Source organism: Rattus norvegicus, chromosome 5 (assembly GCF_021556685.1).
Source record: "Rattus norvegicus strain SHRSP/BbbUtx chromosome 5, alternate assembly SHRSP_T2T, whole genome shotgun sequence".
Taxonomy (NCBI): domain Eukaryota; kingdom Metazoa; phylum Chordata; class Mammalia; order Rodentia; family Muridae; genus Rattus; species Rattus norvegicus.
Genome location: NC_141538.1, coordinates 62,064,420 through 62,078,981, shown reverse-complemented (window position 1 = coordinate 62,078,981; position 14,562 = coordinate 62,064,420). Strand labels below are relative to the sequence as shown.

The 14,562-nt window shown below is 52.2% G+C and overlaps 1 protein-coding gene across 1 annotated transcript in view; it reads right to left on the bottom strand.

Annotated features, from left to right (window-relative positions):
* Positions 1 to 50: 50 nt before the first annotated feature.
* Positions 51 to 14,562, bottom strand: part of Dnai1 (dynein, axonemal, intermediate chain 1) — a 69,669-nt gene continuing 55,157 nt past the window's right edge. The window contains 8 exon segments of the mRNA NM_001024342.1: positions 51 to 328; positions 3,078 to 3,263; positions 5,688 to 5,787; positions 5,887 to 6,035; positions 7,567 to 7,646; positions 8,200 to 8,287; positions 8,400 to 8,489; positions 13,241 to 13,488. Of these exon segments, the coding sequence (NP_001019513.1) occupies positions 230 to 328; positions 3,078 to 3,263; positions 5,688 to 5,787; positions 5,887 to 6,035; positions 7,567 to 7,646; positions 8,200 to 8,287; positions 8,400 to 8,489; positions 13,241 to 13,488 (1,040 nt within the window). The 3' untranslated portion in view covers positions 51 to 229.

The following is a 14,562-nucleotide window of genomic DNA, read 5'->3' as shown; positions in this document are numbered from 1 at the left end:
GAGATTTATTTTCTTGGGGGTTGTGTGGTAGAAAAAACAAAGGTATGCGATGAGCATCCAGTTGGCCTTTATTTGCGCAGAGGGCATAATGACGGCTGAGGGTCAAATCATGGAGAAAGGTGGTGACCTTAAGAGCCAGAACGAGAGGAGTAAATACTGGGATTGCTCACGGTGAGGCACGTCTTTGCTTGTATTGGGTTCGGAACCCGGGGCAGGGCCTGGGCCAGACTCAGGTTTTGGTTTTTACTTCCCTCACAAGGTTTAGCAGTTTGTCCAATTTTGCGATCTCCACAGCTGGACCCTTCTGCACTTCCTGCCCCTTCTTCTCCTGGGGGAGAGATACACATCAGTGGGAATGGGTAAAGACCTGCGGCAGCTTTGTGGGAGCTGCCACGGGCTGCTCTTCCCACCCTGCCCTAGCTGCTCCCTGACCCTTCCTTGCCCAGTAAATATTGGATCCCTACTGGGGTTATGTGACTCAGAGGCCCAGCTGAGGGCCTGTGAGAGGATCCACTCTAGCTCCGAAGCTTAGCAAGAATCAAGCACTTGATGCTAGGAGGAGTGGGGAAAAGCATTTATCCCCAGTCCCTCAGAAGTTGCCCGTCAGGTGGTGGAGAGCGTGGAGAGCAGTAGCTCTGGAGAGAGGCAGGAGCTGAATATTAGGATTGCCCAAGCTGGGCCCAGTAAAGGGGGGATAGATGTGTGCTGCAGGAGAGGGGCAGGGTGCACTAAGCCCCATACCTTCAGGTTAGGGTTGGGGAGGGGTGCGTCATGTAACCAGAACAGGGGAAAGTGCCAGGAGACCCATGAAAGCAGACAGGATTTTCCATGTGATCCATATGGTGGGGACTGTCTCTTAGATCCTAAGTTTATGACCCTGATCCCACCCACAAAATATTCTACTGCTTCCCTTGGTAAGTTGGGCCCTGAGAAAATGGAATTTTGGACACAGGTATGTTTGACCCACAGGCCTTAAAATTCTGAGGTGGGCCACATCCGTCAAAGTCCCACATCCAGACAGTGGATATGGACTGTGCTGAGACAGGCTGGGCAGCTGCCACCTTCCGCCTTCCCTCGGTTCTCTGCCACCTGTGCCCACTGTTTACTGGCACCCGCCCCAGCCACACCTGCTGTGGCGTAAGGTAAGGGGAGGGTGCAGAGCCAGTGGGCTTCTTCCTGGCCCCTGTCTAGCTGCTACTCAGTAGAGCTCCAGTTTCCTCTGGCCTTGACCCTACCCTGCTCCCAGGTCTGATCCAGCAGCCCCTGGCATAGAGTCAGAGCCTTTACCGGCACCCAGCTCGCCTCTCCAGTCGGGAGAAGCACGGGAGAGTCATCGTTTCCCCTCTTCCCATTCTCACTCCATAATTAAGCTATTTCTCAGCCTTACTCTATCCCTTGGAACTTAAGAGACCCGATTTTTACTTCCACTGCTGTCATTAGCTCCCCATAAGGCAGGCTGAACAAGTCCCTTGGCTTTCTGAGCCATTTTTCCATCGTACAGCAGGAAGGGAAGGCTGGTTCTTGACTTCTGATGGCGTTCAGGGGAAGGTCACTGGGAGAGAGGTCTGGGCCTCTGAGGTAAGTCCTCTTGGGAAGAGCAGGGAATCTGCAGCTCCCAGAGGAAGGACTCTAGGGATGCCCAGAGGACTTCCTTTTGTATGAATCACTTGACTGCTGACAGGGTCAGACGGCAATCTCACAGGAACTTCTAATCCTCCCAAACTGTCCTTGCTCAGATCCTTGGTGATTTAGGTTTCCAGATTCACAGAGGCCAGCTCTCTCAGCCACAGCTGCCCCTTGCTTTGTGAGGAGATGAAATTGTGATAAATCTTACCTCCTAGCATCACACTGGGTAGGACACTTTCATATCTGCCATGCCCGTGGCATCAGGATTAGGCCTCTCTTCAAAGAGTGGCCATCATCCTCCCAGGGGGTTGTCCACCTCTGCCATCTTAAGCCTGCCCCTCATTAAATTAAGAACAGATTTTATCTGTTCCACAAAATTTGCTGCCGCCTTTCTCCCTCCAGAGGCCAAGGAGCTGGGCTCAGCAAAGAGATTTAGACCATGCCTGACTTCCCCCAACCCCCAAAGCCCACCACAGCCTGCGGGCCACAGCTGCAGGCGCTTAGCAGCCTTCTGAGTATTTATAGCCAAGTCCACCCCCTCCCCCAGCTGGCTACAATTACAGGACCATCCAGACTTCTAGCCTGTGCCTTCCTGGCCATGGTGGAGAATAGTGTATGCCAGTATCCAGAGGATGGTGCACAGTCCCTAGCTGGGTAGGGGCACTTGGGGGAAACATGTAGCTGGACAAGACAAGCCCCAGACCTGCCCCCAAACTGCTGAGTACACCCCAAATTGCACCCTGGAGGTTCAATGCTGAGGGTGACTTGGCCAACCCTGACCCTGGCCCAGAGCTGGTTAGAGGGCAAAGAGCCACTCCCACTGTCGTACAATGGGCTCTGTGGTTTTAAATTGTGTCCCAAGGCTCTGTACTCTAAGGTCTGTGCTGTGAGGCTTGGATCTTAAATCTGAATTTGGGCTCAGGTGTAGATTTGGGGTCATTCATCCTGGCTTTGTGTCATACATTTGGGGTCCTTGGGCTCTGGGCAGGGTCTTCTCACTATTAGAGACCCAAGAAACAGAAAGCAGACCTCGGAAGGTGGCCTGCGTTGCTGCTGACCTAGTTACCTGGCTCAGGGCTCATCCTCTCTCCCTGGGTAGACCATTCAGGAGCCATTGGAGCTGAGCTCTGTCTGCCCAGCAATGATGCTTCAGCCAAGTTTTGAGTCCCTGTCCTGGTGGCCTGTCACATCTACAACATCCTGTGCTCTAATAAGTCCATGTTCCAAGCCCACTTACTCCTTGGAAATCCACCCGGGACCCTACATGGAACTCACACACAGTATGACAGACTGATCTGTTACTTCACAAACCTGCCTTTCCCAGCCTCCCCATTCTGGCAAGGACACAATCCTTACCTTGAATCCTTTGCGCCAGAAACTTGGGGTGGCCCCTGGCTCCTCCCTGTCATCCCCACTCTCTTGCTGGCAGCCGGGACTCCCAGAGCTCATACCTTCGGCATCTTTCGTAAGTTGGGAGAGAGCTTGAGACAGGTGATGTGTCCACGGTCATCGCCCACTATTATGATGGGGTGAATGGGGTTGAACTGCACATGGGTAATCTTGTTCTTCTTCTTGGCCACCACAGGCTGGTTGCAGATGGCTTCATACTTGTTGACAGCCAAGTCAAACACGTGGGCCTACAGAGGGGCTGGTGTCACAGTCGGGTAAACCAGGCCCTGGTTTCCCATCTTGGGCTTTCTGCGAACCCTACAGAAGGCTAGCAGTCAGCACGACAGAGCTGAAGGCCACAGAAGGAGTTTCATGTCGTTTTGCTTTCATCCCACGACTGAGGGAATGAGGTTAAAGAGGATAAGGGATCTGAAGTATATGCAGAATCAATGATAAAGCAGCTATGGGATGTATACGACGTGAAGGGGAGACACAGGGGACAACAGGTAACGGGATCAGATGGAGGGAGACAGTGAGGGAAGAGGATGGATGAGGACGAACTCTGATGATGTATGTGTGAGAATACTGCAAAGAAACCCAACACTGGCAGGGACCATTTATCGCCTCTAATAGGCTCACTGTGTTCCAGGCTCTGGGCAGGAGTGTTACAAGGTTGGATCATCTAATTATACCCCTCACAACCACTCCACACGGTGGTTTGATTACTATCCCTGTTTTATAAATGAGGACTTGGAAGCTAACTTACTTGTAAGTGACAGAGTCGGGGGTTTATCCTAGCTAATAAATATAAAATGCTCTGAATTTGATGCCTAAGTGCCCCAAAATGACAGACTATCTTTGCCTCACCCGGAGTCCAAGTCACTATCAGCTCCTGCTGCCACAGCCTCCTACCTAGTCTCCTGCTTCTACCTCTGCCCGTCTACAATCCATCCTCCCTGCTATACCTAGACTTGCCTTAAGCTATTCCTCCCAGGCTCCTTCGAGCCAGATTCCACATGCTTGCACATGACCTCATCCCATCTTATGCCCTCTCCCCTTTGCACACTATACCCCAGGCATATTGCCTCTGTCCCTGCCTCTGTCCCTGCCTGACGAGCTCATCCCCACGTCAGAACATTGGTGTCCTATTGCCTCAGTGTGGACAGCTTCCTCACCTCATCTTCACCATGCTAGTCCTGCAGCACACAGGAGGCTGAGGCAGATGGATCTCTGTGAGACGGAGGCCAGCTTGTAAGAGAACAGGCAGAGCTACATAATAGAGAGACCCTGCTTCCCATTCATCTCTCGGTCTGGGCGCCACTTCTTCAGAGAAGCCTTTCCCAAGAAACGCCAGCACCCCACCATCCATCCCACCCCACGCTATATAGCTCAATCTGGCCTGCTGGCATTTGCTATGTAATCCAGACTTCCTTCAAACTTTTGATCCTCTGGCTTCTGCCTTCTGAATGCTGGGATTATAGGCATAGGCATAGAGCCTGGCTTTCTCTGCTTGCTGTAACTGCTATTGAGATCTAATTCATGTGCTCATCCGTTTAGCATGCTGCAAGTATACGCTTCCTGGTTAAGCATATTCACTTACTAAACCATTATCACAGCAAATTTTAAGGTGTTTTCTTCACCCACAGAACAAACTCTGCACTCATTAACAGTCACTCCCATTTTTTTTCTCAACTGTTCTATCTGAGGCAAACACAGATCTACCCTGCATCTCTACAGACTTGCCTCTTAACATGGAGCACACTGGACAAATCCATTGTGGACTTAGCATGTTCTTGCTCTTCTGTGGCCTGCCTGTTACTTAGCATAAGCTTCCGTGACCATCTATGTTGTCATATGTTCCTTGTCTGCTCACTAGGTTCCTTGAGCATACACACTGCATTCTATTTGCCGTCCATGATGATGGACTCTGGCTTCCTTCGTGGTTTGGAGATTAGGAATAGAGCTGCAGTAAACACTCGCACCCTAACACTGCCCGTACTCAGTAGTGGTGGGAACTGTGCTGCCTGAGTTTTTTTTTTTTTTTTAAATATTCTTCTCTACCATAGTCTGCTCCATAATCAGCAGATTCTAGCCTGGACCTGAGCGCCATGGTTAGCCCTTAACAATGTGCTCAGGAAACGGGTGACTGGCTGCCATGACTGATGGCTGCATTATTTTCTTGGGGCTGCAGGCACTTTTCGGGTTATTTCAAATTCCATGAAGAAAACAAGGCTGCACTTAAGAACATTCCCACAAAAAGGTGGCTTTTGGGCCTCTGTCTGTCTCTACTCAAGCTCCTCAGAACTGGCGTGGACACTGCTGGAGGAGACGGCAGCTCACTACCTTACGGACCAGTGACCCTGCCCACGGGCTAGGCACCCTCTAAACCCTTCCCCAGGGACCTCAAGGAAGACACCTTCTAGGTGATACCTCATTTCCCCAGCAGGCCTGTTCTTTAAGGTGGACTCTCCTGTTCTTTCCTTGAGGCCCCTGTGACTTGATGAAGGACTCCTCCACACTTCCCTGCAGAGCTGGCCCTGAGATATAATCCTACAGCCCATCATCTACCAACCTGAGGTGGCGTGTGGTGCGTCTCTAGGAGGGAGATGCTGAGTTACCTCTGTCTCCTGGAGTGGGGGCAGGATCAGCAGGGTGAGAAAAGGACAACTCACCTTCCCATCCGTGGTGACTGCTGCAAACACAGTGGAAGAGTACGGTGCCCAGGCCACGTCACCCACAGCTGCGTTCAGATCATAGATGAACATGGGGGTCCTGTGGTAGCAGAAGGGACAAGCCCATAACACAGGGGTTCATAGTGTCAGAGCTGAGGGGGAGGGCATGGGGCAGGGCAGGGCCAGGACGGCCCCTCACTTGATGGCGTGGTCCCAGATCTTCACTGTCCAGTCAGAACTGCAAGATATGAAGACCCTGGCGTGGTATGGGTTCCATAACACAGCGTCTACTGCCATGTTGTGAGCATCATAGGTGTCCAAGAACTGGCTGGAGTAGGATTTGGAGCACTATGGTAGGGATAAAGGATGGACAATTAAAGAAAGTTGGGGTCAACAGAAAAGCCAGCAGTAACCTTTCCCTAGGGGCCCTGGAGGATCAGCACCTGAGTCTCTGTCCATCTGTCCCCTAACTCCGGGAGGACTAGGGTTCAGGCTGGGCGTGCACCCTCTTGGGGGGAGAAGGGAAGTGACTGAGTAAGAAAGTGGTTTCTCTCTCCAAGGCAGAGTTGGTCTCAAGCCCTGGGCAGAGATGCCGCACAGCCTACTTTGTCCACACCAAAGCCTGTGGGTAGACAGTGCCAAGGGTTCACTGCAGCTCAGACATCGTTCACAGTGCAGTAAGCAGCACCCCACCTTGTACAGGTAAGAGCAGGTGCATAGCCAGGAGCGGACACAGGTCTCCAGATTTCCCACTCAGTGTCTGCCCTGGCCAGCAAGCTTCTCTCCCTCCCTTCAGGAGACAAAATGACCAGTCTTTCCTTCCCCGCCTCTCTCCCGCTGCCACTGGGAGGGCTGAAGAGGGGGGGTGGGGACCTCTTTTGCATTCAGACCAACTCTGGCTGGGCCTCTGGGGCTCCCGGGAGGCTGTCTGTAATTAACATTCTGAATCTCTGAGCCTAAGAAAAGCTCACAGCAAAGCTATTTCTGGACAATGGAGGTTCTGAGGGATGTTCACCTACTAACACTGAGACATGGCGGAGAGCTGGCTGGGAGGGCAGCTATGCACGTCATATTCTGAGATCAAGCTGCTTGATAGCTGGCCTTCAACACCCAGCTCAAGCCCCGACCTCCTCCAGGACATCTGTCTGTCCAGAGTGTCCTAGCTCTCCCAAGCCCCGAGCCCCAGGCCTGCCTCTTAGGAAAGGGGAAAGAGACTGGTTCAAGTCACTCTCTAGATTCTGCATCACCGTTTTCTGATCGTAGTCCCTCTCCCTGACACCTAAGCTGACCAAGACAAGCATTCTTGGCTGCTGAGATAGCTTGGCTGGTACAGGTACCTGCTGCTAAGCCTGCTGAGTTTACCCCTTGGAAGCCCTTGGGGAAAGCCTACAGGCTATATCTGCTCATCTACATGCATGTGTTGTGGCATGTATGGACCCATACACCACCATTAAATACATGTTAAAAAATATTTGAATCAGGGAAGCCTCTCCTCTGAGCGTTCAGGACGGCACAGTGGCTAAAGGTGCTTGCCACCAAGCCTGAAGACCCGAGTTAGAGCCCCAGCAACTCCACCAAGTTGTCCTTTGACCTCCACATGCAGTGTGACCTGAGTGTGCCCACACACCTAGCGTGTGTGTATGTGTGTGTGCGCGCGAGCATGCACACACACACACACACACACACACACACACACACACACCATTAATTTGAAAAACTTAAAAAAAAATGCATTCTTATCACCCCACCCCCACCCCCTGACAGGCGTCCAGGACAGTGGTGACATCAGAATAGGATTTGTTGAAGACTATAACCTCCCTGAGTGCTTAGGTCCAAGAGACCTTATGAGGAGCTGACAGGGCAGGCAGTGCTGCCTCACCTTGTATATTTTCCCCTCTTCTGTGCCCACGAGGAACAGATAGTCAATCTCTTTGTGGAAGTCAAAGGCAGTGCCACAGCCTTGGAAGAAGAGGGGACAGACTTAGGCTGGTTCTCAGAGGGATCCCCCCACCCATCTCAGTGTTGGACAAATAGAACTGGGCCGCTGTGAGGGCTGGGCTCAGGCCAGGAAAACAGAAACTGGACCTGGGCTTGCTTGCCCTAGGCTGTTAGGATGCTGCAGACAGGAATGGAGGCCTGGGTAAACAAGGCAGGAATTGAGTTAAACAGGGTCAGGGTCACAGTAAACAGGGATGGGGGTCTGCAAACAGGGGCATGGTCTGTGCAAACAGGATAGAGTCTGCATAAACAGGGTAGGAATTGAGTAAACAGGGCCAGGATCTGGGTAAACAGGGCTTAGATCTGCATAAACAGGGATGGATCTGCAGGGCAGCACCTGATTAGCATGAACTAGAGCAGGGTCTGCACAAGGGAAGGACCTGCACAAGGGATAGGGCTGTGCCGTGACCAAAGGCTCACACAGAACCGACTTTGCTGTCCTCAGAATTGCTGATCCTGGGGTGCTGGGGTTGAATGGTGTGTCAGGCTGGGGTGTGAAGGCTGGGGCCCCTACCTACAGTGTGCAGCTGCAGCCCCTCAGGGATTTCTGTAGTGCTGCCTTCGTCCTTCAGCTTGATAACATCGATGTGGACCAGCTCGCTCTGCAGACAGGGATGCAGAGTTGAAGGACTGGATTAGTTCAGTAGCTTTTTGCCATTTAGCTCCTCCCACTTCCCACTCACCCTGCCATAACCCTTTCTGGGAAACAGGCACCTTTACAAGGGTCCATGACACGATCCTGCCATCAGATGACACAGAAAAGAAGTTAAGGTTGTGGTCCATGTCATCCTTCTGCCATTTGACCTGAAACATCCCAAGCCACAGTTTTGGAACTCTGTTAGGGTATTGGGTTACAGCTATAGATGGGGCTCCCCATGTAGTCATCCAGGGCTCACTGCAAGTTCTGGAGGCCCATTTCCCAGAACTCCATGATGAGGCCCTCCTATCTCATCTCACCCAGCTGTTTCCAGCCTGGGGCCACCATAGCAGTCAGACAGAACACTGCCCTAAGATGCGGTTTTAGCAGGAGGTACTCAATTTCTCCCTGGGCTGGGTTCTAGAGCTCTAGTTGTGGGAAGAAGTTCTTGTTTTGGGTTCAGTCTCCCCACATGGCCATGACCTGGAAAGGTCAGAGCCCCACAACTAACCCTTTTACTTATAAAATGGAAGCCACGATAAGATAGGCATATTGTGGGAAGAAAATGATAGGCCATTGTAAATTCTTCAGAACACTGTGCATTGTAAATGTGTGTGTGTGTGTGTGTGTGTGTGTGTGTGTGTGTGTGTGTGTGAGAGAGAGAGAGAGAGAGAGAGAGAGAGAGAGAGAGAGAGAGAGAGAGAGAGAGAAGCTAATAGGGCCAGGTGTGGTGGTCGATACTTCAGCTTGATGGCATCTGTGAGAAATGACTTACAGCTTTCAGAAGATGGAGGCAGAAGGATCAGGAGTTCTAGACCAGCCTGGGCTAAACGGCAAGAGCCTGTCTCAAAGACAAACAAAAACTCTAGCTAGCTAACATCCTCATTAACATCATCCCCGGAAGGCGGGCTGCAGGCTGCTGTGGGGCCTGTTCTCTGCTTGATGGGAGATGAGAGAGAAGGAGTCAGTCCCTCTCCCAGGCTTGGCCTTCCTCTTCAAAGTCTCCCTTGCTCCCACCTTCAAACCAGCACTAGCTCCTGCTCCCTGAATCTTGCTCCCAAATCCCAGATTTGAGCTTCGTTTCTCCATCTGCAAATCCGGGTTAATTACCCCGCCCCACCCGTCTTCTCGGGGCTGGAAGCAAACATATGGGAAAGTGTTTTGGAGACAGAGCTGTTGTCTTATGAAGATGACACGCTTGAGGCTCAAGTTTCTGTTGCCAGATGTGGAGGCTTGGCCAAGCCAAGTCCCCGAAAGCTGGGGTGGGGCTGGGTGCCCAGAGCTTTCCATCCTCTGACTCCCTCCAGACGCCCCATGCTGGGACCCCTGTCCAGTCTCCTCCCTCTGTCACAAGCTGAGGTCCAGAGAGGGAGGCCAAGAACCTAGGCCTGTTGCCTGCAACTGCTGTTGCCTGAAACCACAGCTGTCACCATGGCTGTTGGGGAGGAGGGTGGTTGGGGGGGTGGGGGTGCGGGGGAGGGGGAGAAGGGGTTGTCTCTCTGCATCCAGCCACTAGGCCTGGTGAATCTGATTGGAGCCGCTGCGGGAGGCCAGGCTGAGTCCTGCCTGGGCTTGTCTGGGTAGCGGTTCTTTTGTGCTTTCACTGGGAGGCCAGAATTTTGTAGAGGCTGTAAGGCACAATAGGATGGATCTGGAGAGTACTTCCCCTTCTGTGCAAACATGGTCCCTTTAAAGGGGGGAGGGAACAAAGGTGTCAAAGGCCAGGCTGTAAGAGGCACAGGGGAGCTGCAAAGGGAAGTGTTTAATGAACAGACACCAGTACTCCTGGGAATTGTATTTCACACCCCACTTAGCAGCCTCATGTCCTGTGTGCGTGTGTGTCTGTGTGTGCATTTGTGTCTGTGTGTGTGCCTGTGTGTGTGCACTCTCCTAGCCAGTGGAGGTGAGAGGGTAGGAATAAAGCCGAAAGGGCAGGTTTACCCACAGGATCCAGAGAACCAGGGCGGACCCAGGGAGCAGTGGGGAGCACTGCATTAATTCTTCCTCTTCCGCCTCATCGGATTAGGAGAGAGTACCAAGTCTCTGCTTATACTTTCTTCCTGTTGTCTGTCTAGAATTGTGTGGCCACAGACTGTTGCTGGTTAAGGCTTCACAGGAGGGCCTGATCAGTGCTTAGGCACCCTTGTGGGTCACCTGGGGAAGGAGTCTGTGCTGTACAGGAGAACATGAGCCATTTTAAAACCCTGACTCCACAGCCTTACAGGTTTCCCATGACCAACACAACAGACTCTGCCCCAGCCTGGCATCTCAGGTCCAGGTACACAGCGCACAGTCCCTTTAAGAAGGACCGAGGTTCTTAGGTCTTGGACATCTCATTCAACCACTTGTCTTGTCTTAAACCTCCAGGCTCTTAGGAGCATACTGCCAGAGCTATCCCTCTGCCTTTTCCATCAGCCTCTGGCCAGACACAGTCCTCTCTCCATTTCCCACATCTGTCGATGCCCACAGGCACCCCAAACACACGATGCTCCCCTCTCCCCATGTCTATTTGAGGTCCCTGTCCCAACAGCTTTCCATCCTATGTCCACATGTCTGTCTCCACTGCCTCTGCCCTTCCTCAGCCTTCAAAATTCTTACGCTGTAGCAGAGGGTCTTTCTATAGTGACTGTTACCCCCCACCCAAATCCTCTGATGATTGGGCTGTGACTTTCAAACTGTGCTCACAGGATGTCGTAGGAATGCTGACAAGGTGCCACAGGAGGCAGCAGAAGTGACAACAGGGGACCCTTAAGTAATCAAGGCCCTAGTTTTACCAGAACAGCTCTGTTCTCATCTCTTATGATATATTATTGTACCTTTGTATTAACCTCTGACCTGCAATGCCCAAACTAAGCATACTCCCAACTGGGTGCCTGTCCTTTCCTCAGGGTGCCCACCGCCCCCACCCCACGCTCTGAATGAGGTACTGCTTCCCAGTGGGCCACTCTGCTTGAAGCCCTTCATTATTGCACAGGGACTCCTTTAGTCACAGTGACATCCTGTAAAATCCAGACCCAGAGCTGGGCAATGGCGGCACACACCGGGACTCAGGAAATAGGCAGGAGGGATCTCTGAGTCTGAGGCCATCCTGGTCTGCAGAGCAAGTTCCAGGATAGCCAGGGCTGTGCAGAGAGACCCTGTCTCAAAAATTAAAATGAAATCTAGGTCAAAGGTTACATCTCTGGAACAGCAGTTCTCAGCCTTCCTAATGCAGTGACTCTCATGTTGTGGTGACCCCCCAAACATAAAATTACTCTCCTCGCCACTTTATAACTGTAATTTTGCTCCTGTTATGAATGGAAATGCAAATATTTTTGGAGATAGAGGTTTGTGAGAGAGGTCTCAACCACAGGTTGGGAAGCACTGCTCTAGCAAGCCCTGGCCTCCTGCCTTTAGTCCCCACGCAGGATAACGCTTCCCCTTATGCACACTTACCCTTTAGCACTTAGCAGTGTACCCTGCCCTGGTCAGCCTTGGCTGTGGTCTCTCACACCAAGAACTCCAGGGGTGAGGCCCTTAAGCCTGAAGAGCAACCACGTGAGCAAACTCCCAACTGGATGCCTGTCCTTTCCTCAGGGTGTGTAATGGAAGGGCTGAGGGGAAGGGACCTGGAAGTGAGGGCATGAGGGGCAGGTGCCATGACTCTCGCCTGACTCTGCAGAGGACAGCAGGTAAATTGTAGAACTCCGGCATGACTCCCCATCCTGCTCTTTGATTTAGAGAGCATGGTGGAGGTTGAAGAGGGTGCTTGCTCTGGACCTCTTCCAAAACCCTGGGTTTGAGGAGGGTGATCAGGTCAGGGGCATCTCACGGTTGGCCTTGGGCTATCCAGGATGGTGAAGCAGAGTAGGGCCTCTAAAGCCTTTGGTGACATCTTTTTTTTTTTTTTCTTTTCTTTTTTTCGGAGCTGGGGACTGAACCCAGGGCTTTGTGCTTGCTAGGCAAGCACTCTACCACTGAGCTAAATCCCCAATCCCGACATCATCTTAATATTTAGAGAGTTCCATGTGCCCAAAGGTAATGACTTAGGGGTGGACTCTTGGATGGACAGAACCTCTGGGCCCTCATGGTAGAAAGTGAGATAGGAGGGCATATATAACCCAGGGGTTACCTCTATGACTCCATCTGCCCCAGGCTCTGGGAAAGAGCTGAAGCTGAGAGGTCGCCATGTCCTCTGGGCCTAGGAAGTCTACTCTCTGCTCAGGCCTGTCTGGAGCTCACTCTTATCTAGTGCAAGAGACAAAAGACTCAGGGCCAGAAGAGGTTGGTCCAAAACTCCTGCCTGATGGTTGTCAGGGTATGAGGACAGAGGACAAGACAGCCCTAAGAATTGCCTGATGAGCCCAGAACTTTGGAGCAACTTGGGGCAGAAATCCAACTTTAGATTCTCTCAGACCTGCTTTACTCAGAAAGTAGTATATAGCTTAAAGAGGCAGGGCGCCTTTGGACACAGTGGGAGGCCTGAAGCCTATCTAGAGAAGAGGGTGCTACGAGAACTCAACAACAGACTCTCCAGCCACATCCAGAGGGTATTCAACAAGCAGCGCCATTCCTATCTGGGAACATCCCCAAGTCTTTCTCAGGTGACAGAGGAGGGCCCCTGTGGGGTCCAGGAACCTTATAGATAAGGATCTGAACCCGAGGTCCAGGATGTGTCCAGCTGTGCCACTGAAGTGACACTGCTGAGTCTTGGCAGACAGCTAAGGTCTCTCTGATGGAGCTTATGGGCAGCAGACTCCAGGTCGTAAGGAAAACGTTGGCGCCTAAGTCTCCCCTCTGCTCTTCTCTCCTCCAGCTCCTGGGCCTCTTATGCAGCCCTTGCTTTCCCCAGTCCCTTGCTTGTCCTTTTCTTTTCCCCAAGGTCCCTACTTCATGGCTCCTGAGCACACATGCCCTCCCCACCAGGTCCCAGGCTGACCTGCCATACAGGGTCCGTGTGCTTGCCAGACTTGGAGGTGCTGCGGAAGCAGGGCTGTGAGTGAGGCTTCTTGAGGTTGTAGATGGCCACGTTGCCGTCATAGTAGCCCACGACCACCAGGTAGGGGTGGTCCATATGCATGTCCAGACACATGATGCCGCTCTCACTGCTGAACATGTACTCAGGGAAACTAGGGTTCTTCATACTGTAGAGCAGCAGCATGCCCCGACTCTGTTTCATGAAGTCATCTACCCAGGGAGACAGGAGGGCTGCAGCTGAAGGTCTGTCTGTCCTCCCAGGGGAGCCCCCTTGCCTGTGCCCCAGCAGATGAGTAGGGTCTCCTTCTCTGTAAGGTGCCTGGACCCTACAGAGACCCTCCTCTGTCACCTAGCTGTGCCTGCATGGGATGCCTCTCTGGCCCTTCATCCTCTGACTGTGAAATGTGAATTCGACCCTCCCTTTGTGTGGCTCGATCCAACACCTGGTAAAGGTGACTAGGCCAGTCTGAGCTACAGTCACTCTCTGTTCTCTCTGGCGCGCAGAACAAGGGGATGCAAGCTCAGTTGTCATTTTAAGAATGTGATTGGATTTGGGGAGGTGTGGTACCCTCTGCAGGGATATCCAGGGTAGAGGCAGGCTGCTGTACAATGCATACATAGATTTCCATGTTCCTCACAAGTCCTCAGCCAAGGACAGGAATTAAGCTTGTACTAGTGAGCTATGGTCTAACCAGGCCTGGTGGTGTAGGCCTGTAATCCCAACTACTCAGGGGCTGAGACAGGAGGATTGCAGCTTCAAGGCCAGCCTGGGAATTTTAGTTTAGACCCTGTGTCAAAAATTAAAGGAGAAAAAAGAAAGGAGAAGGAAGAGTGAAGAAGAAGAAAGGGGGGAGGAAGAGAGAGAAGGGAAGGAGGAAGAGAAGGAAGGAAGAGGGGGATAAAAGGAGGGAGGGAGAAGGGTAGAAGAAAGAGGAAAGAGATGAATAGAAGGAGGAGGAGGAGAAGGAGAAAGAAGAAGAGGAGGAGGGGGAGGGTGGTGACACAAAGCCCAGTTTCAGTGTCAGCACAGCAAGCAGGACACACAACAAAGGCATGCCGTTGTCGGTGGTCACCCCATGGCGGTCACCTGGAAGCATCTCCTCAGTATTTTACCCCACAGTTCCCCAAAGCAACTGTACCAGGGCTCTCAGCAGACCTCCAGTATCTGGAAGTGTCTCAGCAGACCTCCAGTATCTGGAAGTGTCTCAGCAGACCTCCAGTGTCTGGAAGTGTCTCAGCAGACCTCCAGTGTCTGGACGTGTCTCAGCAGACCTCCAGTGTCTG